Source organism: Diadema setosum, chromosome 14 (genome assembly GCF_964275005.1).
Source record: "Diadema setosum chromosome 14, eeDiaSeto1, whole genome shotgun sequence".
NCBI lineage: Eukaryota > Metazoa > Echinodermata > Echinoidea > Diadematoida > Diadematidae > Diadema > Diadema setosum.
The window spans coordinates 10,323,940-10,350,472 of record NC_092698.1 but is presented as its reverse complement, the minus strand read 5'-3'; the positions used below and the strand labels follow the sequence as shown (position 1 = coordinate 10,350,472).

At 36.8% G+C, this 26,533-nt stretch overlaps 4 protein-coding genes across 5 annotated transcripts in view; 1 reads left to right on the top strand and 3 right to left on the bottom strand.

Moving 5' to 3' along the window:
• Positions 1-26,533, top strand: part of LOC140237928 (angiotensin-converting enzyme-like protein Ace3) — a 49,297-nt gene that overhangs the window by 14,132 nt on the left and 8,632 nt on the right. The window contains exons 8-9 of the mRNA XM_072317857.1: positions 25,272-25,495; positions 26,161-26,305. Coding sequence (XP_072173958.1) covers positions 25,272-25,495; positions 26,161-26,305 — 369 coding nt within the window. The remainder of the gene's footprint in view (positions 1-25,271; positions 25,496-26,160; positions 26,306-26,533) is intronic.
• LOC140237524 (uncharacterized) lies at positions 68-4,883 on the bottom strand. Its single transcript, XM_072317457.1, has 4 exons — positions 4,799-4,883; positions 1,828-1,975; positions 1,030-1,224; positions 68-273 (listed from the first exon to the last, which is right to left on the bottom strand). Exons 2-4 carry the CDS (start codon positions 1,967-1,969, stop codon positions 68-70), a joined length of 543 nt encoding a protein of 180 aa, XP_072173558.1. The 5' UTR covers positions 1,970-1,975; positions 4,799-4,883.
• LOC140237523 (uncharacterized) lies at positions 8,280-12,815 on the bottom strand. Its single transcript, XM_072317456.1, has 4 exons — positions 12,702-12,815; positions 10,842-10,989; positions 9,570-9,764; positions 8,280-8,732 (listed from the first exon to the last, which is right to left on the bottom strand). The coding sequence occupies exons 2-4, from the start codon at positions 10,981-10,983 to the stop codon at positions 8,530-8,532; spliced, it is 540 nt and encodes a 179-aa protein (XP_072173557.1). The 5' UTR covers positions 10,984-10,989; positions 12,702-12,815; the 3' UTR covers positions 8,280-8,529.
• LOC140237522 (uncharacterized) lies at positions 14,411-20,684 on the bottom strand. Of its 2 annotated transcripts, none has more exons than XM_072317454.1 (4): positions 20,556-20,684; positions 17,948-18,095; positions 16,966-17,187; positions 14,411-16,194 (listed from the first exon to the last, which is right to left on the bottom strand). In XM_072317454.1, exons 2-4 carry the CDS (start codon positions 18,087-18,089, stop codon positions 16,007-16,009), a joined length of 552 nt encoding a protein of 183 aa, XP_072173555.1. In that variant the 5' UTR covers positions 18,090-18,095; positions 20,556-20,684; the 3' UTR covers positions 14,411-16,006. The 2 variants fall into 2 exon arrangements, with proteins under 2 accessions (XP_072173555.1, XP_072173556.1); XM_072317455.1 differs by having other exon boundaries at positions 16,966-17,094.

The following is a 26,533-nucleotide window of genomic DNA, read 5'->3' as shown; positions in this document are numbered from 1 at the left end:
ATGGACAATTTTATGACAGGTTTCCCTAGAACATTCGGTTGAGTTGACTGCGATTTAGTATAGAGTATCAATGGTATGGTTGTATGTACCACATTGCAACTATGCCGCAGACGAGAAGAGGGGGCGTAGCCATGGTGGCAGTGCCCGAAGCCGTCTCGACAGAGAAGCAGGTCATATCGCGGTCCGGGGGCAGGTAGGCGTCGTCGTCCGCAGTCTGCACTACAGATCCACACCTGTCAATCACGTAGCTGTTAGGACCGTCTCTATCAAGAGCTGTGGGGATGACCATCCAGCGGTTTGTAGATAGAGGAGAACGGGATTGGGAGGGCGAAGGAAATAAGACAGTAGAATATTTAGTACTCTGAGAAAGACAAAAAGAATATTAACTTTGTGAATCACCCAATATTATATAGACTGTCAGCTAGAATGTATCTCAAATGGGCAATGGTCTGACTGTGCAACAAAGGGCACACGTTTTTACACGGTCATCCATGGCAAACTGTGCTTTATTATACATTGGAATGCGTGATAATGAGTTATAGCTTACTACACTCGCGAGACTTCATGGAATCATATCGTGTTCCAAATGATGAAGGAATGAAAATTCATGAATTCCTCAATACAACAAGCCATAGTACGGTGCAAAATAATTACTTAATCGAACTTACGCTTTACGACAAATTCTACCAATGTATGTCGAACTACGTTATGCAGATAAGCACAAGATTTGGCGTAAATACAGCTACTCCCACGGAGGCCCAACGTCAGATTATGATATGTCAATGGCTTTACGTGATGACTTAATATACGTAAGGTAACATTCAAGGTGTATGATTTGAATACAGAGCGGTTCATATGACGGCCCGCTTATCTTAAAAAAAATACGATAAAATATTTATTTGCGACGAACAGTTGTCAGTAGCATTGCCTGAATTCCGACAAACAAATACCCTAGTTCTGCAATGACATATAGGCAGTTTCGCATTATACTTGTTGGTAACGAAACAGGAGTGACGAGCGATTACGTACTGCTAAAGAGAACCATCCAGTTTACTTCAAGGTCAGGGAAGCCACACGTATGGGTTGCAGTAGAGATGTTCACCATGATTCCTGGTGTCAAGCTGTAGTCGTAGTCCATGACTATGTTTGTCACTTCGACTGAATAAGTGATGTCTGCGAAGCCAGATGGGTCGCCATATTTTGCTGTAATCTTTCCTTCGAATACTGTTGGTTCAAATCAGTTGGTTATGACACTATCAAAATAGTATGAAAATGATATGATATGATATTTATGATATATGATATGATATGATATGATATGATATGATATGATATGATATGATAATGATATGATATGATATGATGTAATATGATAATGTAATATAACATATTATGATAGCTGTTCAACTCACAATTCCATATTACTCTTACATTGTTCATCAAAACAAGACGAAATACAACTTTCCCACTCTCGTTTAAAAGAACATAAGAAGGCAGCCTTGCACTGAATCAAAATAATGACAAAATGACATTGTACATCATGTTTAAAAGGTAACTGGATTTCCATCAAAAGATTGCGTCCCGTGGGTGATAGGGCCTATAGTGGTTTCAGATCCTATCATAGAATAAAACAAAATTTGAATACCTAGGTTTGCTTTTAACTAATATGTAATGTTCTAAACTAGTTACTCTAAACCAATACCAACAGCTGGGAAACTAACAAACAAAAAAAATCGTATTTTATATTGCAACGACGTATAGTGCCCCAGTGCTATCAGCTCCCAAGACTCACAGCTTTTCAGATACCCAGCGAATTGAATGACTTACTGTAGAGTCCGTCACAGACTTCAGGCTGAAACGAACATTTACACGCCTGGCAGCAGAGAATGAAATTCCCCAGTGTCAAAGCGAAGATAGCAACATGGCGGAGTCGTAGTCTTCTCCCAAGAATACCTTGCAAAAGGGTCATTGTAGCCTGTGATCAGACAATTAAAAGCATTGCATGAGCTGTATTAACTTTTTTTTGCCTTTTTTTAAAGCAAGGATCAAAGAAATATGACTTATTAATTGAAATTATTGACCTGTGCATGCTTGCGTTTTTCAAACTAATTCTTTCCGGCTTATTTCCCGCATAAGACCAAAGAATCATGCTAACAGTGGGGTGTTTTTACATCAACTTTGAATGTGCTGAATGAAATATATTTGCTTTACCGCGGTTGAAAACAAATCTTATCGATAAAACGAGTAACGACGCAGTATGTGAAATATGAGCTATGTGCTTTCATTGCGTTTGTTTGTTTGTTTGTTTTTTTTCCCAGCTGATCAAGTAACGAATTGAAGAGACAAAAATCATATTTATGTATTGTAGAGACAGAATATTCGACAATAGAGTGCCAGTAACTGTTATGATTGTCTTATAATACTTGTACCCATAAGCACTGCGAGGTCTCAAACTAGCATCGTCATGTGGTAGAACACCACATAGCACCACACCCAAGCCTTGAATTGTCTGCTTTAGTCCCAACACATTGACATGTTGATGCATTCCTCTCCAGCAACACATTTTACACAAATAAGGCAAGGCTCTACCCTTTCTTTTTTGGAAGCCCGTTCGGGCCACCAAAATCATCAAATGTTATCTTTTAGTTGCCAGACAATGACATGTGGTGGCCCGTAAAATAAACAAAAGAATCAAAAAGAAATCATGAAATTAAACATTAGAATGATACATTACACTATGATGATTTTGTAAAAATTGGCAGGTATGATATAGTGCTTCAAACACTACGTGCTGTAACGGAGAAAAAGAAGAAATAAAAACATTAGAAATGAGTAAATTAACAAAGCATTAAAATGATCGTAAACCTTGATTACGTGAAAATTGGCAGGTATGATGAACTGATTCAATTGCTACCAAGCCTAATGTATTTAGTATTGAACTTTATAGGCAGAAACATGATTCCTGGTGTCACTATAATTTCATGACATGATTCTATTTCATTCATCATTGGATAAATGAAAACTAACCGTAAGAAAAAAAAAGAGTTTGGCAAAATTTGGCCCTTGACAGCTATAGGCTTTATATAACATTTGTAGCCGTCAACACTAACGGTGACAACAACATGAACAACAACAATAAATTGTCCTCTGTTTTGTAGAGGATTTCTAAATCAATCTATTATCAATCTCATTTAATGAAATATCATGACTAACGGTATCAGATGGTTTTGAAAAAAAAATCCCAAACCGTATGAGAAAATTTATCTGATATACAGGCCATGGGAATACATCACATTTTCCTATAATTTTGAGAACATAAAGGAGTGAGATTGGTCTTTACAATCTGTTAGTTATTCAGAGTGCTCCTCTTCAATGATTGGTATACGTATACCATTGGCAATTTTCATTCTGTCAGGAACAGTGCCGGATATGAATGACACTTTGAAAATGTGTGCAACATAGACTCCGCTATTCCAGGAATCACATAATGTTAAAAGAACATTTTACGTTATGTGATCACTGATATAGCTGATTCACTCGAAAATATTTTCAAAAGATTCTTCAAGTTTTCCGTTTAGACTTAATTTATGTATCTAGGTAGTTTTCTTCACATGTAATACATTCCATCCATACATGTCTTTATATCCTTCTTGCACGATTCAGTCAATTTACAATAATACTCTTTCTTGGCACAACGTAAGAGATTAACCAAGACTTTTTTTTTTTTTTGAAATAATTAGTACCTTTTTAGACTTTGGAATGGGTTGGATTCATTCCTACGATAACGTTTATTTTTCGGTTAACTGATTTCAAAAGTGACTGGGATAAGTAAGGAGATTTCGTTTTTTTTTTCTATATACATATAATATCAATTATTTTTACTGTTTATAGAGGTGATAATGATTAAAAAATTTACTGTTTCTAGAAAAGTACAATTACATTCAATTCAGTTATCACTTAAATTCATCTAACAAAAGAGTGAAACAAAATATGAAGAATACATTACACAAATCATTGTTTATGAATTTGTAGGAAATGTGTATATAACGCTGTGTGGATCATAAAGTATAGATTACGTACAATTAGGCAGAATATCAAATGACAGAAATGCGTACTTTGCAAGGTTGACAGAAAGAATAGAAAAGAGTGGTCATAAAGTGCCATATTCCAGAAGAGAAACTAATACGTGTGTCCAGTCATGTGTACTCAGTACACAACAAGTTCATTTTGGCACCGCTAATCTTTCACTAATTCGTTTCTAAAAGATAGGAATTTTTACACTAGAAATGAATATTGTAGGCATTGTAGCAAAAACCGGAAAGTGGTATGTAATGCCAGTCATGATTATCCCTGCTTTAGGAATGAGATTAATGTTTGTTATTACTTAAACTCGACTGGTCAGTAACCTGATGATGAATAATCTTGGAATCGTAATATATTAGACAGTTTCAATGACGATAAGTATCTTTTTTTTTTCCAGCCGAGTAAATAAATGTTAAAGCCTGCGAACAAACAACAGCAGTTTTTTTCCTGTAAATGCTTGCATAAAACAATGTCATATACATGTCCTACATATAGTGCGCAGATCATCATGCAGACATATATTACTGATCATTTGAAATTCATTTTGGAATATTGATGGTATTCTCCGGATAATATCTGTGGGATATCCTTGACATGATTATGATCATACGGACCTAAGTTATAAGGTTGTGCTGAAAGTTTGTGAGATGATCATAATTGGTTTATAACTTGGTTTGATAATCGCTGGTTGATAACAAGTGTAAGATATACTTACTGCTTTGCCAGATGTTAGGTGCCTACGAAGTGTATTTTGTCGTCCACAGAGATCTGTTCACAAAACTTGCGAATGTACAAGTGAGTCTATTTGCATTACAATCCACACGAGTACTCATGTGCGCACTGACGTATCTTTTTGTCCTGGCCAAACTAAGAGAACCTTTGGCGCCTTAGAGGAGTGTCAGCATGCACGAGCAACGTCAGAGTCAGCGAAGTACGGGTGGCGTCATCCACACTGTCCCAAAATTGACACAAGATGGCAATATGAATGTGGAATTTTCTATTTCGTGCGAGGTTGACCCCGGAAATGGTCAAAAACCAATCAACAGCCGAAGCTAGTACGATGCCTACAGAAGGTCACGCGCTGGCGCCCGAACCACGCATGGCGGCTAAAAAGATGTGAATCTTTAGGAAGAAGTTTACCCGAAGGACAAACGAAGGATGGCCATTAATGGCTGCACGAAGATTTTGCCACCGCTCACGAAGTTGCTGCTAGAGACTGAGAAACTCACCCGGCGATCAGACGATGGCTTAAAGAATGAACCAAAGTATATACTATCACAGTCGAATGTTAATGTTTCCTTTGTCGTGTTACCATCTTTGCTCAATATCGGGACAGTATGACACCTGAATAACGGGCTGTTCAAACTGAGGGTGTGAAACGCATGCCTGTATATTTGTTTGTTTGTGTGTTTGTTTGTTTGTTTGTTGTTTTTTTTTTTAAATTCCTCCCCAAGAAGTGTCGCCGGAGGCATTATATTTTCGGGTTGTCCTTTCGTCAGTCAGTCTGTCCTTCCGTCTGTCCGTAATCAAGTTCGTGAACAACGTGACTTAAAACAGTTTGAGTTATCCTTATGAAACTGGGCAATTATGTATGTATAAGTGGACGAAGTTGTGCCTATCAACTCTTGAGTGCACAAACTGAAGGTCAAAGGTCAAAGGTCAAGGTCAAATACCTGAAATTTAAAACTAATTAAAAATATATTTCCTCTGTACCTAATTGGAATTACCCAATGCACACACTCAATGAAACGAGGTATATACATGTGTTTCTCTATACTGTAGCGGAGGATTTGGGCCATGGGGTCAAAGTTCAAATAAAATGTTAAAATGTCACTATTTTTCCCATAAATTTGTTTTGAAAATAGCTCAGAGTATTGTGAAAATTGGATATTACCAGTTATTATTAGTTGTGATTCTCTAAATACAGTTATGGAACATGGGATCAGAGACAAGGATCTTAACAAATGAAGATGCTCAAATTCCTGGATACTTGCTGTCTGAAACAATATTTATTCAATCATTCAAATGAAAAAGGAAAGGAATATTTAAATACTCAGCACATGTGGGGTTGTGCCATCAAATTTCAAACGTGTCATTTTATTTTTTCCCCAATCAGAAAAAACCGTCATCTCACTTTGTCAAGATGTACTATAGACCTATTGGGAGAATAGTACGAAATGGCGGAGGCATACCAGTTGCATAGCGACATTTCTAGTTTCACAATGAGCACTGTGATGTTATTGGCCTTAACACTGGTCATCGACGTGCATTAAAAAGAAAAAAAAAAACTTGAAATGATAACGCCGTGATTATGATAAGATTGGAAATAATCAATGTAAACACATATGCTCGTTCATTTCTTCAGAATTTGAAATAAATCAGTCTGTAAATTCGTTACATTCGTGATGCCTTCCGGATATACTGATATAAACTGATATAATGTCCTTTGTATACTCGTATATAAATATGGACACAATTATGACTGTATAATTATAGGTATGTGAAAAGTATGTCTGAAATGATAAGTTGCCTCTAGTTTGATCATTGCCATGCAGTTGATAAGACTTGCTTACTTCGAAAGTCTAAGACTGTAAAGATATCTTTACATTCATGCATAGGAAAACATATTTCTATAATTCTAAAACGTAATCATCAGACTTTCTACTTTTTTTCCCTCCCTCTCTCTCTTCGTACGAATAATGATTATGATATATATATATATATATATATATATATATATATATATATATATATTTGTACATAATTGACATAGAAAATTAAAAAATATATATTTTTCATTACAGTAATTTACTGCATAATGTTGGGATATTTTGACGTCGCCAGACTCCCTTTAATCAATCTTCAGTGTTTTAAACTTCGTTCTGATCTTTATCATGATCTGGTAGAAAAAAATACACACAACAAACAAATTAGATACAGATATACAAGTGTATTCTAAATCATGCACATTCAAATGAGATGTATATTTCAGACTATAAACCACATTGCATATCGCATCTATCATGAAGTATGAAAACGTTGCATATTTTAGAATTTAGACCTCAAACTTAAGGTTACAGAAATAAAGAACCGTTATAACCATGCTGTAATGCTAATGATAAAATTGTAATGACGATAATAAATGATAACACTACCGAGTGCTCATTTGCTTTTCTCGACAACAGTATTACAGAACTTACAGTTTTTGTGCAACACTGTTAGATTGTTAAGTATACTTGGAACCATTTTGAGTGCAGAGTATCTGCTATAAATGATTACTATAGCCAGATAACTAGCATTAATGAAATAAGAAATAGTATCTATTTACGGCAAGTAAGGCGATGGAAAGGAATGGCACCAAAAAGCGTGTGGCGTTAATGGAAAACGCTCACTTTTATACCTCGCGTTTGCTTGTAATGACTCCATTCTGTCATGATTATTATATGCATCAATATTCGTATCCTCCTTCATGACATTACGTCTTCTGACTCTCCATAAATACCTAAAACAAAAACACCTCTTTCTCTCATTTCAAGGGCCAGCTTTCCTATGAACCATTCAATTCACGACTTTAAATGTTTGTTGCAGTCGTGACCTACTACTTTGTGGCACCGAGTAGGCTCCTATATCATGTCTTAATCCTTTACTGAATAACATGATCTCATCGGGAAGAAAGGAATTATATACATATTCATACATTACTTCCTTATAAGAAATGAAATCAGTTCAAGGGTCCTTGGTGTATTCTTACTATCTTTTATACAGTGCATACGTCATAAGGAAACACGAGAAGATTAATCATAAGTAGGAAGGAGTATTTACGAGTACTTGAAATTCAGAGTGCTCGCAAGTAGTTCTATATACCTATATATATGAATATATGTATATTTTTTTTTTTGCTATCATGAACTCACAATACACGGAAGAACTGTAAATGATATTAAATTGAAATACCATTGTAAGAACCTATACCTATAAATCAACCAATGAGATCAGTAAAACTGTGTAGGTTCAACCTTTCATTACTTTAGTAAGTATCCCAACAGAAGTTGGTGCACAGAAGTAAGGTTGTTAAAATGTCATGGACTTGAGAAATACATCGACTTAGCCAAAATATTGCACCATGAGCAACTCAGGAACCAGTTTTCTCCCCCCCCCCATCAAAATTATGTGAATCTTTGAAACATTCTTTACTTTCTCATGATAATGTCACCATCCTAGCTAGAAAAGTTAAAACTGCTCGAATAATAACAAAATACACTATATTGTACTTGATATATAACCAAACTATTTCATTTGGTTCCAATATAAACATCTTTGTTGCTATTTTTATGGCTACTGATTACTAAAAGACCTGACATTATGAGAAAAGTCTCATTGACAACTTTATTACAGGTTTCTCTAGAACTAGAGGGGTTGAGTGCGATGAAAAATCCATATAGATTATCAATTAAATGGCTGCGAATGGAACCACATTGCAAGTGCGCTGCAGACGATTAGAAGAAGGGGCGTAGCAGTGCCCATGGCCGTAGCGGGAGCGGAGCAGCTCAGATCGCGGTCCAGGGGCAGGTAGGCATCGTCGTCCACAGTCTGCACTACAGATCCACACCTGTAAATACGGTAGCTGTTAGGACCGTCTCTATCAAGAGCTGGGGAGATGGCCATCCAGCGGTTTGTAGATAGAGGAGAACGGGATTGGGAGGGCGAAGGAAAGACAACGGAATCTTAAGTATACTTAGAAAAAAAAAGAATATCCACTTGTACGTGAATTAGACTGTCAGGTAGAATGGATCTTAAATTACAATGAAGCATTACAAAGTGTTTTAAACGTCCGTGTATGCTTCCTTTCACAATAGCTCATTCACATCACTTCTCTATTAACCCCTCCCCCCCCCCCCCAAAAAAAAAGAGAGAATAAAGTGTGTGTTATTATGTTCCGTCAAATTTTGGAAGCAGATTTTAATTTGACTAGAATTGAAGGGGCAATTGGCACACTGTACATCTGAGTGCACACGCTTTTGATGTTTCTTTACGTGCATTTCCATATCATTCTTTGGCAACCTTGTTATATTTTAATTGGACTACGACGTACTCTTGACCACACTCGTGAGAAGTTATGGAATTATATTTGTGTTACAATAATATTACCGAGGACATGAAAAATCATAAATGACATACAACAATCCATAGGGCAATGTAAAATCGTATCATGGCTTTTCGTGATGACCGAACGTAGACAAAGTACAATTTTATCATGTATGATGTATTAACAGAATGACGATGATGGCTCACTTATCTTCCGAAAAGCAGAAAAGATCAAGTATATCAAGTGACGAACATCTGCTGGTTGAATAATATATACGTAGGACTGAAGATTATGATTAGGAGTCTACCTGAATTTTTACAAATACCCTAGTTCAGTAATGATCTGCGTAAAAGGCAGTTCACATGTAATGGTAACAAAAAATGAGTGACCGATTACGTACTACTAAAGAGAACAGTAGAGTTCACTTCAAGGTCGGGGAAGCCACACGTATGGGTTCCAGTAGAGATGTTCACCATAACTCCTGGTGTCAAACTGTTGTCGACGTCCTTAGTTATGTTTGTCACGTCGACTGAATAAGTGATGTCCGCGAAGCCAGAGGAGTTGCCATATTGTGCTGTAATCGTTCCCTGGAATACTGTTGGTTCGAAATCAAAGGATACCTATGATTTGTTACTGTGCTACCCAAAGACTATAAATGTAATGTAGTATCCCTTTAATCCATTTAATTTCAATTTACTCTTTAATGCTCGTCATATTAAACGCCATAAGATCACCCCTCCTCCCACCCACCTACGAATATCAAGGAGGCAGCCTTGCATAACTGCACGTCACGTCACGTCATCTACTGCAAACAATATGAATTCCATTAACGATAGAAGCCTACAGCTATACGCTCAAACGTCGACGAAATGTTAACATTCCGTAACGAAATAAGCCATGCAACACTTGGAGCCGCATATAAAACTACGGTCTTTGTCCATGGTTTAAAACATGGACAAAGATTGTACAAAGTCGTGGGATTTAAAGTTTCACATGGTATCGTAGACCAGTGATTATTGTCAAAACCATGTCTGCAGTTATGATTAGGTGATGATTGTCTTGGGAACTGTCCTATAGGTTATTACAGAATACAATAATAGTCGTAGTTATATGGTTGACAAAAGAATAGTTAATGGCAGTAACGACCTTTATGCCATTACAAGTCATCATCAGCAACTTTACAGAAGCCTTACAATCTTAATTAATGGATAAGATGAAATTCATTTCCATTTGCAATTGATTTATCTCCGTTTCAATAAGTCGATGACATATTGAGCGTATATAATCGGCTTATACATTGTCACCATAAACATCACTGCGTCATTAGAGCATGGAAACTTTCTTCTGTCTGGTCTGGTTTTATGAAATATCTATACTGTTCTGTTTGATTTCAGCTTGTCTACGAAGTCGACTTGAAAGTTAAGTGATATTTCATTTTACAGTGCTCCGATTATCGCAACTGGTTGACAAATTGCCCAACATTGTACGTACGCCATTATTTTTGTTTTTGTTTTTATCATTGCTACTACTAAAACATTGATCAATTCAGTGCTTATAATACGTCGATGTTGGGCAATTTGTCAATCAGTTGCGATAAAATCACCTCGACGGAAGAATTTCATGAACTTGAAGTTGATTGTTGTAAATTCCCCTTAGAAGTTGAATGACTTACTGTAGCGTCCGTCACATACTTCAGTATTAAACGAACATTTACACGCCTGGCAGTAGAGAATGAAATTCACCATTGTGAAGGAGAAGACAACAGCATGGCGGAGTTGTAGTCTCCTCTCAAGAATGCCTTGCAAAAGGTTCATGGTAGCCTGCGATTGGACAAGTTGAAATCATTAAATGACCTGCGTTTATTCCTATTGTTCTTTTTTAATCAAGCATCAAAGAAATATGATTTATTATTTGAAATAGTTGACTTCTGCTTGCTTGCGCTTTCCAAACTAATTATTTCCCACTTATTTCCCCGCATAGGATCATAGCATCATACATACAATGAGATGTGTTCACATCACTTTGAGTTTGCTGAATGGAATTAATTATCTCTCTGCGCCTGAGATCAAATCTTATCGATCACTTTGTCTATAAAAATATTGAGCGACGACGTAGTATGTTGATTCTTGGCTATGTAGTTTAGGTGCGTTTGGTTATTTTTTCCTGCTTCAAGCTGCTAAAAGTAACGAATTGACGGACGAAACTTGCTATCGTAATTATTTATGCATTATAGATACAGAAGCAATAACAATAACTGCTATGAATGTCTTATAATACTTGTATAACCCATATAAGCACTGCAAACTATCATTGTAATGCGGTAAAACCCTGAGCCTTGAATTCTCTGCTTTAGTCCTAACGCATTTACAAGATAATGCTTTCCTCTCTAACAACACATATTACATGAATAAAGCAAGTCTCGACATTTTTTTTTTTTTTTTGGGGGGGGGGGAGGGGTTGCCGTTCATGATTTACGATTTCAGAGCCTTTTCTGAAAGTTCCAACTGTATGAGAAAATCCATCAGATATCATATAGGTTATAAGAATAAACCACCTTTTCCTATAATTCTGAGAACATAATAGCGGTGATATTGGTTTACAATTTATTAGTTATTTTACAGTGCTTCTTTCCAATGATTGGTATAACATCAGCAATTTTCATCCTGTCAGGATAATACCATATCTAGAATGACAAGCTGAAAATGTATAGCAAGAGACTTAGGCTGTTTTAAGAATCACATAATGTTAAAAGAAAAAAATTAACACAAAAAGAGATTATTATAAGACCACTGATATACCTTAGTTTTTTTTTTTTCATTTCTTTCTCAGAAGATTCTTCAACTTCTATACCGTTTGGATCCACTTCATGTATCTGGATATATAGTTCTTTGCATGTAATACGTTATTAATAGCATTCCATACAATGTCTTTATATCCTTCTTACACAACAAAATCAATTTATAATAATACTATTTTTTTTTTTTGCAAAGCGTAAGAGGGTAGGCAAGATTTCTTTCTAATCTTGGAAGCGTATAGTATACATCAGCATCAATGAATTCTTGGAAGCATATATAAGACAGCAGCAATGAATTCTCGACGATATTTTTTTTTTCCTCTGGCAACAGAGTAAATCAATGCTAGAACCTACGGAAAAAAAAACGCAGTGGTTTTTTTTTTCTGTATAGGGACCTATATAGATACAAGCTTGCAGGGCTGCAACATGCAAGATACATAAAGGCACACAAACTACATACACTGACACAGTACGCACACCAATATGCAGACATGAGCATATGCAAACATTATCGATCATTTGAAATCATTTTGGAAACTCCATGGTGTTCTCCAGAATCTGTAACATATCCTGGATATGTTTATGATCAATTGTTAATTATGAACCTATGCACAATTATAGGGTTGTTTGGAAACTATCTAAAATGATAACTGGTTTCCAATTTGGTTCGACAATCGTCGGTTGACAACAGGTGTATAGGATCAAGGATAGATAGATATATATACATGTAGTACTCACTGCTTTGCCTGATGGTGCGTATTAATATTTTGTCGTCCACAGAGATCTGTTCACAAAAACTTGCACGCCATACAAGTAGCTTCTCATTTGCGCACTGACGTATCTTTTTGCCTGAGCCAAACAGAGATTACGTTGAGCGCTAAACAGGAGTGTCAACTTGCACGAACTTCGCTAGAACTTCCTTAGGGTGGGGTCACACTGTCCCAAAATTGACAGAAGATGGCGATATGAAAACACAATTTTCAATTTCGTGCGAGGTATGGCCTCGAACATGGTCAAAAGCCGATCAACAGCTGAAGCCTGTTATGTAGCCTGTTGCCGAAGCCTTCTATATGCCTATAGAAGGTCACACGATAGCACTCGAACCACGCACGAAGGCTACACGAAGATGTGAATCTTTATCAAGAAGTTCACCCAAAGGACTCACGAAGAAAACCCAGTGGCTACGCGAAGATTTTGTCACCTCTCACAAAATTGTTGCTGGCGTCTAAGAAACTCAACCGGAGGTTATCATACAATGCCTTCACGAATGACTCAAATGTTTATGCAATCAGAGCCGACTGTGACCATTTCTTTATCTTACGTCCATCTTTGCTCAGTTTCGGGAAAGTGTGACATCTTCATTACTCGCTAGTCAAAAAGTATAAAAGGCGTGTCTGTATGAGTTTTTCTTCATTTATTTATTTATTTACTTACTTATTTATTTATCTACTTTTACAATGGGCATTGCGTTCTTGCTAACTTAAAGGCATTATTCACCATTTGCAGAGGAAACAAAAACCCTGATCTATTGCTTCAAAATAGTTCTAAAATGTGAGTTGGGGATAAAAACAAGCAATATAAAGATTTGAATCAGTATAATTAATGTTCAGTATTGTTGAATATACAAAATGTGAGCATAAGCTTATTACCATAAAAACGTCTACAGATATGGTTTGGTGGGAAAAATAGTGATATATTCTTATTTTAGGCTTTATTGCAATTTCTTTTTGCGATACAAGTGACCTACACATATGCATTAAATGTGATATCTTGAACATTTTTTTAAACCACTGCTCCCAATGCTAAACAGTACTATTAACATTAGCCGTCGACGATCATAATTGTGATAACACCATAACCCTTCATCCAAAATGTAGCTCCAGCCAATACAAACGCATATTCGATTTCTTCTTGAGAGTTTGAAATAGATTTGTAACATTTGCGATGTGTTACGACTTATGGGAGTATACAGACTCGCATATAGATGTGGCTACAGTGATGACTGTACAGTAGAAGGTGTATGGAAACTGTGTGAAAAGTTAGTGATCAGATGCCTCTATAGTGTAAACACTGTCACTTGACAAGACTCCTCCTCCCCCTTGAAAGTCTATGACCCTAAATTCCTTCGCAGAGAAATGCATATTTATAAAATGTAAATAATGTCTCTCTCTCTCTTCGTATAAGTTCTACAATATAGCAAGTAAAATAGTCATGTCATATGTGTGTATGTGTGTGTGTGTGTGTGTGTGTGTGTAGACAAATGACATGCAAAAAATTCAGTTTTCATTACGGTAATTTGATGCATAATGTTTGATTATTTTAACGTCACCACACTCGCTTTAATCGATCTTCAATGTTTTAAACTTCGTTCTTGTCTTATCATAATGAAGGGCAACAACATCATCAACACCAACAACGAAAACAAAATACAACTGGATATACAAGTGTACCCTGTTGTTATTAATGTTAATTGATATGAGATGTAGTTACATTTCAGATCATAAACATCATTGCATATACCGTGTGCATCATATATGTAAAAACGTCGCACATTTTAAAGTCTAGAACGCATATAAAAGGTTACAGAAATGAAGAGCGGTCTGATAACATATGCTACTACACTCCACAGACTACAACAGATATGATCACCATACTGCAATAGTAATAGTACTGATAACATAGATATGACAATAACAACAATAACATTACATGATAAAAAAACGATAACAGTGACTTTTTTCGCTTCTCGAAAAGAGTATCGCAGAATTGCTAAGTTGTTAAGTATAACTACTTACAGGCATTTTTGAGTGCAGAGTATATCTGCTGTAATGATCTCGGAGGATCACTAGCTAACATGAATGAAATGTGTCTACGGCAAATAAGGCGATGGAAAGAAATGGCACCGATAAAACATGTGGCGTTTATTGAAAACTTCTACTTCTACTTCTCGTGTTTGTTTGTAGGATTCCAGCATACATTTAGTCATGAATATTCATATGATTGTTCATGATACATATTTTAAAACTACGACATCCGACTGTCTATAGTTCGGGGGGAAAAAAACACCATCAGTTCTTTTTTACTATTTGCATTTTTTTTTATTTCAAGGGTTGTTTTCCTGTGAATGCGGTCAAAATCAAGACTTTAAATGTTTCTGCAATATTCACCTTATTATTCTGTGGCACAGAGTATGTCATGTTTTAATTCTTGAATCAAATCAAATCATCTCGGAAGAAATTAACTTCGAACACATTCAAAAATTAGTAAAGTTACTATCTGATAGACAATGATAGCATTTCAGAGGTCCTTGTAATCAAAATTTGTATATCTTTTATGCAGTGCGTCATGAGGAAACAACACTATAAAGGATAACCAGAAAATAAATCAGGAAATTAGGAACGACAGATATACGCGTACTTGAAATACAGAGTACATACAAAATAGTTCTATAATATCCTGTTCTTCTGTAGTGAACTCATGATATACGCTAAAACTGTAAAATGATAGAAATGTTTCTGTAAAAACATATACTTTCAAAACCTATTTCTGAAATCAATAGATGAAATCAGTAACAGTAGATATAAGTCCCACTTTCCATTACTTAAGGACGTATCTCTACAAACACGTGACAGAGGCTGCGATACAGCAGTGAGGATGTTAAAATGTCATGGACATTAGAACTACACCGAGTTGGCCAAAGTATTGCACCACGAGCAACTCAGGAACCAGATTTCTCCATTTCCCCGTAACTTTTTGAAGCTTTATAATATTCTTCACTTTCTCACAAAAACGTCACTATTCTAGATTAAAAAACAAAACAAAACAAAACGAAACTGCTGCACAGTACTCCCACAGACAAAATGCCTATATACCAAACTCTTGCTTTCAGCTGCTATTGTAAGAAATTTCGTTGTTGCTATTGTGTATGGCTAACAGTTTACCAAAAGACCGGATCAATTATGAGAAAAATTAATCGACAACTTTATGACAGGTTTCCCTATAACATTGAGTTGACTTGAGTGCGATGGAAAGTGCATAGAGAATCAATTGGACGGCTGCGAATGGAGCCACATTGCAAGTGTGCTGCAGACGAGTAGGAGAAGGGGCGTAGCAGTGCCCAAAGCCGTAGCGGAGCAGGTCAGATCGCGGTACTCCTCGTTGTCCGGAGTCAGCACAACAGATCCACACCTGTCAATAGAGTAACTGTAACTACCGTCTCTATCACGGGTTGCTGAGATGACAGATAGAGGAGAGAGGAATTGGGAAGGAGAAGGTGAAACAAGAGAATATTTAGTACGCTGAGAGAGAATAAGAAGGAGCATCCATTCATTATGTTAATCAAACTGTCAGCTAGAATGGGTGCATTCTTAACTTTTGATATTGTTGTATACATTTTTTACAATGTCTCGTTCATACAATTTCTCTATTACAAAAAGGAATGTAGTGAATGTTATATTCCATCGAAAAAATTGAAGTAGATTTAGATTTAATTTGAATTAAATGGACAATTGGCACACTGTGCATTCCAGCGCACACACTTTTGATGTTCGTTTACGTGCATTTATAATGTCATTTTTAGGCGACATTGCTATATTATGCATTGGACTGCGACGTACTCTGGACTCCACATTCGTGAGAAGTTTTGGAACTATATGCGTGCTTGCTTGCGGACACGAAAATCATAAAACCCGCAATACAACAATCTATAATATAATAGCAAATAACATAATGGCTATATACGTGATGACCGAACATTCTTAAGAAAGTATGATATATTGTGGAAGATATACAAAACAGAATGACAATAATGACACACTTATCTTCCGAAAAAGCGAGGTAGGAAAATATTAAGTGACGAACAATTGTTAGTTTTATAACGCTTTAATATAGCTGAAGATTATTATTAGCTGAATTCTTACAAATATCCTATATAGTTCAGCAATGATCTGCGTAATGTAGTTTACATGTAATGGTAACGAAAAATGAGTGGCCGATTACGTACTGCTAAAGAGAACCGTAGAGTTCACTTCAAGGTCGGGGAAGCCACACGTATGGGTTCCAGTAGAGATGTTCACCATGACTCCTGGTGTCAAATTGTTGTCGACGTCCTTGGTTATGTTTGTCACGTCGACTGAATAAGTGATGTCATCGGTGCCAGATGCGTTGCCATATTGAGTTGAAACAGGGAGGTGAGCCTCCCTGGTTGAAATTATTCCTTCAAATACTGTTTGTTTGGAAGCAATAAGTACCACTAATTTTTTATTGTGCTACCAAAATACCGTAAAAATAATTCAACATCTTAATATAAGTATTAATTCCTTCTCAATTGAAAAATCAATACAGTCAATTCATTTCAATTCAACTGAAACAATAATGACAAAATAACATTGTACGGCATGCATGTACTACATCAGGTAACTGGAATTCCATCAACTATACGTTTATTTTTTGATTTTTTCTTGGTGTTTTTTTTTTGTTGATTTTGTAGGGCATGGTCAAATATATCATATCATTTCAAATATATTCCACAAACATGATTTTTTGTTTTCATTTTCTGCCCTGTAGGCAACGTTCTCGGTAAAGTTTCTTTCTGTCATCAGCACATTGTGTAAATGTGTGTGTGTGTGTGGGGGGGGGGGGGGTGTAGGGGGTGATTATCAGTTTACTATATATAGATATGAGCATGCAAGACTCTTTTGTTCAAGGTCGTTTATAGACATATTTGAATATATTTCATGCTTTGTATAACGATATTCCTAGTTTTAGATCTGCGTATAATAACCAACATCACTGCGTCATTAAATCAAGAAGAACTTTCCACTGCTTCCTGTGAATTTATGAAATATCTATTGTGTTGCTCGATTTTATCTAGTGTATGAACTCAATTTCAAAATTAAAATGGTATATTAAGCTATGTAGATTTGCTCCGATTGTTGTGAATTACCCAGACTCCACTTTATACCTTAACAAGTCGAATAACTTACTGTAGCTTCCATCACAGACTTCAGGGTAAGACATACATGAACACGCCTGGCAGCAGAGAATGAAATTCATCATTGTGAAGGAGAAGAAAACAGCATGGTGTAGTCGTAGTCTCCTCTCAAGAATGCCTTGCAAAAGGTTCATGGTAGCCTGCGATCAGACAAGTTAAAGTCATTAAAAAAATGAGCTGCATTTATTCCTGGTTTTTTTTTTTCTTCAAGCATGAAAAAGATATGACTTATTATCTAAAATAATCGACATAATTCCCGCCCAGAACCAAAGAGTCCAGTGGTGGCGATTTCATCTTACTTTTTTTTTTTTTTTTTTTTTTTTTGGGGGGGGGGGGAGGGGTGGGGGACCTGAAAATTCGAAGTCTAAATATCACATTCTGCGAATAACCGAACAAGTAGCGAGGGAACGCAGGGACCCAGCAAGAAGGTATGGGACGTATCCACCGCCCTTGCGATCCTCCTAAAATGTAATGATCTGGTGCACAATTTTGGTGGAATGTCCGCTAAATTTTTAATCAAAGAAGCATAGAAGATTAAATGTGCGTCTTTTACTGCACTAATGTGGATCGATTGAATGGATGGGGTGGAAAGGGGACATGGGGGAGGGAAAGAGCTTTTCAACTGAAATTCAACGATTTGGCGCACACTTTTGAATATTAAGATGATATGTCAGTATTTTGTTTGCATGTGCTGCATCAGCCTTATTTTTCCCCCTGTATTTCATTGTATTTTACAACTGCTGATATATATAAGGCCTGGACAGATATATATATATGTATATATATATATATATATATATATATATATATATATATAAAACCCACAAAAAAAAAAAAACCAGGTGCAATACTGGATGTCATGGATGTATATTTCGTTACTGAGTGTTAAGTTTCTCTGTGTTACTTTATGTGAATTAAGGATGTGTGTTGTTATATTTTCTGTACTTCATTTTGGAATGGGTGTTTTATATATGTGTATCTATGTACATTGTATGCCACTTGAATCACAAAAAAATTCCATTTTATGGACAATAAATAAATGAAATGAAATGAATGACTGAATTTGCAATAATAAAAAAAAAACATATAAAAATAGATATTCAGACAAGTGAATGACTGAATTATGGTATCTATCACCTCTTGTTCAGAGTGTGCATCTTTCACTGTGTATAGGTCTCTACTATACGTTTATGGAGGTGGGCCGAAATGGGGAGCGAAGGTTATGTCCCTCCCTCGCGAGAGGCATGTCAATGACCTAGTGCACATCGTGGTGGAATATTATGAAGAGTTTGTTTGCAAAAACCGATAAGTCCATTTTGGAAGATTTTGAAGTAAGATCTATGTCATAAAGTACAAAATAATACCTTTTAAATGATACATTGGTCACTACATATAAAGGTACATTTTTGAAGTTATGGTCAAAAGAAGCAAACAATTTCTCATTATTTTCTTTATTTTTCTTGACCTTTAATTGCAAATATCTCCATTTGACAAATATGGACTTATCGGTTTTTGCAAACAAACTCTTGGAAAGTTTTGAGTCAATAAAAAAAAAAAAATCTTATTAGGCCTATTAGGCCCTGTGGTAACATACAGTAATTGAACGGGTGACAACGGAGGCCAACAATGTGGATTATGGAACTGAATGTGATTTTTGCTCTTTTTTTTTTCGTTTTTCATCGCAACTTCATTAATTGAACTGAGGAATATATTAGTAAAAATGATACTTAGACAAAGTTGTCATTTATGTAATATGGATGGAGTGGGCTCGACAATAGTATTGCAACATCTGTCATGTCTGTCTTTAATGCTTGGACGTATAATAGATGAACTGCGGTCTCAAAACTAGCATTGATATCTGAACATTATGATAAATTACTACATTGTATCATACCACCACAATGTACCACCAGTATGCAATGGATTGCTTGTCCTCGTCCAAACGCAGTTACAGGCATTGAAAATTCAGTTATAAGTTAATGCATCACTGTACTCTCCCGCAATTTATCAATGATTCTTTAATGCCCAATCCATGCGTAACCTTGACGTTTTATCCAGAGCCAGTGTACTCAGGAATAGGACTAGCCTCTACATGCAGAGACAGAGCACGCAATACTAGAAACACTTGGTACATGATTCTACAAGCCGCCCACCCAATTGATTGTGTGTCAGTGGATACTGCGTTACGGTACAAGCGGTAAATACTTAGTACAGAGCTACATGTCTAAACGCCCTAAGGCAGTTAGAACACAACGCAAGCAGTGAGCTTCTACTAGTAGTATTATGCTTGATGTACACAGACACACAGTTTAACAGCTATTACACACACACACACACACACACACACACACACACACACACACACACACACACGCACACACACGCACACATACGCATTGTACACACATTCTCTTCCCACCTCCCTGCTGAAATCGTAATCATGGTTTTACATTCATGATGTTCTCGGAACCATAGATACGGCCATGATTACGACGGACCGGGAATTATGATCGCAATTTAGATATAATTTCTTCACAATCTGTATGGTTTATGAACTGTTAATTCAAATCATTGTCGATTGTAACAAGTAGGATACTCACTGATTTGCCTGATGTTTACTTCTACGAAAGAATAGTTTTCGTCCACCCGAAGAGATCAGCTCTGTTCTTACACCTTATCTGCATACATCAAGTAAAGTGAGTCAATAATATTTTTGTGTCTGATTGACATGTATTGCAAAGTAGGCCTACCAAGTGCGCACTGTACTGACGTACGTGTATCAGCGAGAAGGCCAAGCTCTATGTGCCCATGTAAGTGTGAGGGTGTGTTGTCTCCATTATCTGCGTGAGCCTGCTTTCACCGCACAGCATGCATTGTTCGTTCTTTTTTTTTTTTGTCGCTCTCTCTCTGTCTCTTTGGCTCTGCGATTTTTTTTTTTCATTGTCGTCGCAATCAGTTACTTAGTAGTTATCATACTCAAGGGGGTATCTCACCGGGCTTGCAACTAGTTTGCGACTAGTTCGCGACTCTAGATTTTGCTAGACGTCTCCTGAAATTTACAGTCTCCGATTAGTCGCCAGTTAGTCGCAAGAAATCTAAACATGTTCGATTTTTCGCGAAGTCTCCGCGACGTCTCCGAGACGTCTCCATCAGTCGCGGAGACGTCGCGGAGACTAATCATATCCGCGACTGCTGAGACGTCTCCGCGACGTCTCCGCGATGTCTCAGAGACGTCTCAGAGACGTCGCCGAGACCTGCGCTGGAGACCAGAAAAACTGGTGAGAGGTCGCGGAGCTCCGCGACTCTATTTGACGCTGTTTGGCCTATCTACTTTGAAAACCACGTGACCTATCTGCGTGCTGACATCCTGCCCAGATCAAGTCAGGTGATCCTGCAACGGCTCCCTCATATTTGAAATTTTGGCACCTGCCATAACTCGTTTCAGAGACGTCTCCTTGGTGAGACATTTTTATGTTGGAGACGTCTCCGCGACTGAAATAGGTATAACGGAAACATGTCACATCTCCCCTAGGCCTATCCTTTTATTGTTAATTGATCCGTTTTGATCGTAAAACCGGTAGAGATTGCGGGGTGGCCATTTTCCACGTGAATGAGTTATGGTTTAAGAAAAGGCTCAAGAAGCAATGTAATCTATCATTCACATCGAAGTCTATGAGGACATATTTGTTGAAATTATTGATGAAAAATATAAGAACACACAGTTGGTGTTATTCACAGACCACCGAATAATGTAGCCAATACATTTTTAAATCAGCTTTGGGAATTTGGATTTGTTAAACTTCTGAAAATAAAACGAAAGATTACAACACTTCGAAGTGAGAAAATTCGACACATAAGAGCCTATAAGCTTGTGGCCACTTAATAATATATATTTACATCATTTGCTTTTCATTCTCATTATGATCAAAAATTTCACAAGAATAATGCAAAATTCTAGAACACTTTTGAATATTTTTTTTCCAAATTAACTTCATCAATGGTATATTGTCTGATCATCGTCTGCCCACTTTTACAATCTTTCTATACATTGACAAACAAAGAATAAGAACAAAACAGCAACACATAGATCGTACAGAAAAGAAATGGACGAGAATATTGAATCTTTAAAATCTGATATAACTCAGGAACACTGGAGTGATTTATTCTGTAATAAGATGCAGATAAGGCATACAATCTTTTCTTAGATATGCTTATATTTCATTATGATAAGAATAACCATTGATTAAACACTCTTTCACTATAGGGAATTATCAGTTCAAACAAAAACAGGTTATAAATTATATCAAAAAGCAGTTATTACTCAATATGATTATGATTCTGATAAAGTACAATAATATCGAACTAAACTGAATAGACTGATTCGTTTGTCACGTATAAGATGAATCATTCTCAGAAATCTGAAAACAACATGAACAATTTGAATGGTTTGGTTATGGGAAGAAATTACAGGGAAAAATAAGGAGAATGTTTCAGTATTATGGTAATGATAGAGTTTACAGAACCTAATGGCATCTCTCATGCTTATTGTGCTAATATAGGAACAAAATTAGCATCAGATTTTGTTAACAACTCCAACATAAGTTTAACAAAGTTCTTCCTCCGCATTTTCAAAAGACAATTTTCTTGGATACCCTAACAGATGAGGAAGAAACATGACGGACTTAGCGTGTATTTGCCGAAGAATATAATTATCTCCAGCATGTTAGTTACACCTCTATAAACACATTTTCATTTTATCTATTTTTACGGGAAAATGTCCTTAGAAAAGATAGCTAAAGTGATTCTATTTTTTTTAAAGACGTTCCTTCTGGTTCATTTTTGACATGTCATCTACCAATATCCATGTTAATCTGTATGTTTGAAATTCAGAAAAAATTTATTCGCAAACAGTTGTATTTTTTCTAAATACCAATCATTTTGCTTGTCCCTAACGAATTCGGTTTTTAGACAAAATAAACACTCTGTTGATTATTCTATTGTCCAGTTATTGAATAAAGTGACAGAATGTTTTGCGAACAAAGAGCATCAAAATGTGAACAATAGTTGTAATGAAATTGCTTCTAGAATAGACCGTCTACAGTTATGGTTTATTGAGAAATAATAGTGATATCCCCTTATATTTATTGCGAAATTTGTACAAATTATGATAGGATGTTTTGTGATACAATTGACGTACCCATATGCATCATAAATTATGTGATAACTCGAACAGTTCTTAAATCACTGCTCCCAATGGTAAACCCTACCTTTAAAGTCTAGACCTCAAACTAAAGGTTACGGAAATAAAGAACCGTCTGATAACTTTGCACCTAGACTACAACAGAGATGCTAACCATACTGTATAGTAATAGATACTGGTAAAAGGATAATGACAATAACAAATGATAATATTACCGAGTGCTTATTTGCGCTTCTCGACAAGAACTTATCACAGAACTTTATAGTTTTGTGCAAAGTTAAAGAGAAATTGAGAAAAAAAAAACTATTCCATAATTGCAACGTCTCGGAAGCATATATTTCAGTTTCCTTTCGAAGTGAATGTATATCTGCAACACAATTCCGTATGTCTTTTTTTTTTTTTGGGGGGGGGGTTGAATTGACTATCAGTCTTACTTGACAGGATGCACGATTTTTCTTTAAATCCAATGTGGTTTATGCAGACATATTAAAATATTTCCTGCTTTGAACGGCAATCGCAGTTTTAAAGGTTGTTATAGTTTCGGTTGAGATAGAGTGTCAGGTTTCCAACGTCTTTTGATGATGATTTTCTTAGATAAGGGGAAAACTGTTATGAAATATGGAAGAGCACATCATTCAAAGTGGAATTCAAAGTTTGTGTGATGAATGTATGCTATTTAAAAGTTTATAAAGTGGCTTCTATAGTAATATCTCACAAAAGTTAAAAGTTGAATCTCCTGCTCAACCAATACTATACCATCCTTGTCAAGCTAGGAAAATTAGTCGATGAGCTCATCAGCGTATTCTCATCTGCGTATACAGATTGTATAAACCAACATCACTGCGTCATTACAAAATGTAACATTTTCTTCTATCTCGTCCAGTTTTATGAAATATTCAATGTTCTGTTTGATTTTTCCTCGTCTATGAAGTCGACTTCAAAATGAAATGATATGCTTAACATTATAGTGCTCTGATTGCTATACACTCCCAGACTCCCCTACCTTAAGCTGAATGACTTACTGGAGCGTCCGTCACAGATTTCAGGATAAAATCCACATGTGCACGCCTATATTTTCAAATAACTGACTTTAAATGATTGTATTTTCGCAAATAATTAATTCCCAGCAAAGACAAAAGAATCCAGTGGTGGCAATTCGAAGGGCGAAATATCACAACCTCACGAATATCGACCGGGTGTAGCATATAGTGCCCCCCCCCCCTCACCTGAGGGACATGTTCTCGTACTTGCTCAATATATTTGGACGTATGTCGATTGCCAAAAGTTTGGCAAACATGTATAATTTGTAATTAACATTAATATACACAACGCAACTTCATTACTTCACATAAAGTACTGTTACACAACATGACCTAACTATCATAAACAAGATTTTCACAAACAAAAACAAATCACTGTATTTGGACTTTCTGTCTTATTCGAGAACGGTTTCCGATCCTGGACGCTTAATCAGCTCGTCTGATTTTGTGGCGGGAAAATGTCGTTGACGGTCGGTGCCGGAGGCACAATCGACGGAGGTGTGCAACCGAGAGAGGTTGTGTACCAGTCAACACTGCCAGTCGCGGGTTCTTGGGGTTGACATAGACAACTTCCCGGACCCTCCTCTCAAGCGATCGGTACTTTTGTGCTCTAGGATGAGCACATCTTTATCTTTGAACTTATCTTTGGCGGTCTTCAGGTGGGAGATTACGGCTGAAAACATGTTCCTGGGCTTCAATGCGAATACAAGCGCCCATGAAGAGGCTGCTTATATTTACTAATGTAATATCGTCTTGGCAACCCTTTTCTCTTGGCAATGAATGGCGTCGAAACAACCTCTCCCACGTGAACTACTCCATAACCTATACAAGGAATTTCCTCGACGACTGACTCCGAACAATAACGTCTGCGCCGATCGGCAATGACGTTTTCAGCCACCAAACCAGTAGTGCTGTCGTAGCCTCCAGGATCGAACGTGAAGCCGTTCTCGGAAGTAATTCCAGATGCAGTGATTTAACTTTTATTTCTTAATTAAATGTTACCAATGGATGCATCACAACTGACATCAACACAAAATATTACTGAGTGATAAATAATCATTCCTCTTTCCCTCAAGAATCAAAATGTGCACAGAGGTTACCATGGAGGATCTGCTAACCGTACACCACGAAATGGGACACTGCCAGTACTTCCTTCAGTATGCTAAACAGCACATCGTCTTCCGATCTGGAGCCAATCCTGCCTTCCACGAAGCCATTGGGGACACCATCGCCCTCTCAGCGGCCACGCCCAGTTATTTTCATCGCCTTGGACTCCTAAGCGAACCTCACTATGATTACGGTAAGGAGAGAGGAAACATGTTACGTTATTGATATGTTCATCAGAAACCGTGGTAATTTGCATCCCCATTATATATATATGTACATATATATATATATATATATATATATATATATATATAATAATAATAATATATATAATGTTGCGATAGAGGAATGCATTAAATGCCAGTTGCCTTGGTTTTTATTCAAAATTCAAATTTTCGGGGGGCCTCCCCCTTCGTCAGGTATGAAAGTGCTTATGAATTTTCACATAAATATCTCTGTAAAAATTCATAAGCATTTTCATCCCTGACGAAAGGAGATAATATAAACCCTATGGAATTCATGGATCCGCCCCTGCTTAATCGCTCAACATTGCTCAACGGCGACCTCTCGATTAGGTCGTTGCCTGGGCGGTTGCCTCTCGGACACTGATCGTATTTTGGGCCGCGCCGCCGAAATTTGAACTCCGCGTTAAAACGTCAGCAGCGACCGAGCGATGCCCTAAAAATCAGCGGTTCCCGGTCGGTCACCGACAGGTTATCGACCGAAAATGGCAAAAAACTCGCCGACCGGTCGCCGAGCAGGCTGATTTTTTGGGTTGTGACAGTAGCCTATCACCTTCACCAGTACTAGTATGTCATTACTAAGGACCAACTTTTAATGTGCTTTTGACATTCACAGAGTCTACCATCAATTTTCTTATGGAAAAGGCACTCTTCAAGATTGCTTTCCTTCCCTTTGGGCTACTTATTGACAAGTGGCGATGGAAGGTGTTTAGAGGAGAAGTGGAACCGCAGGATTACAACAGTGCCTGGTGGGAAATGAGGTGAGTGCTTGGAAAAAAAAAAGTGGCATGCGATGCTCCATAAGCTTGAATATCTTTGACAGGATAAAATTAAAGAAAAAGATATCGGTAGAAGTTCCATTACACTAAAAAATGAAATAGGTAAGCTTAATGCTTTAGAGTTTCAAACATTTTCGCGAACTTGATTTTGTGTCAAACCGATGATAGCCAAATTGATGTGGTTATATAGCATCGTCACCTGGCAGTTTT

Coding starts and splice junctions, on each gene's coding strand:
- LOC140237524 (XM_072317457.1), bottom strand. CDS start 1,969: ATGACCCTTTTGCAAGGTATTCTTGGGAGAAGACTACGACTCCGCCAT. Junction 1,225..1,827: donor AGTCTGTGACGGACTCTACA/GTAAGTCATTCA, acceptor TTGAACCAACAG/TATTCGAAGGAAAGATTACA. Junction 274..1,029: donor CTGGATGGTTCTCTTTAGCA/GTACGTAATCGC, acceptor TCATCCCCACAG/CTCTTGATAGAGACGGTCCT.
- LOC140237523 (XM_072317456.1), bottom strand. CDS start 10,983: ATGAACCTTTTGCAAGGCATTCTTGAGAGGAGACTACAACTCCGCCAT. Junction 9,765..10,841: donor AGTATGTGACGGACGCTACA/GTAAGTCATTCA, acceptor TCGAACCAACAG/TATTCCAGGGAACGATTACA. Junction 8,733..9,569: donor CTCTACTGTTCTCTTTAGTA/GTACGTAATCGG, acceptor CCATCTCCCCAG/CTCTTGATAGAGACGGTCCT.
- LOC140237522 (XM_072317454.1), bottom strand. CDS start 18,089: ATGAACCTTTTGCAAGGCATTCTTGAGAGGAGACTACGACTACACCAT. Junction 17,188..17,947: donor AGTCTGTGATGGAAGCTACA/GTAAGTTATTCG, acceptor CCAAACAAACAG/TATTTGAAGGAATAATTTCA. Junction 16,195..16,965: donor CTCTACGGTTCTCTTTAGCA/GTACGTAATCGG, acceptor CTGTCATCTCAG/CAACCCGTGATAGAGACGGT.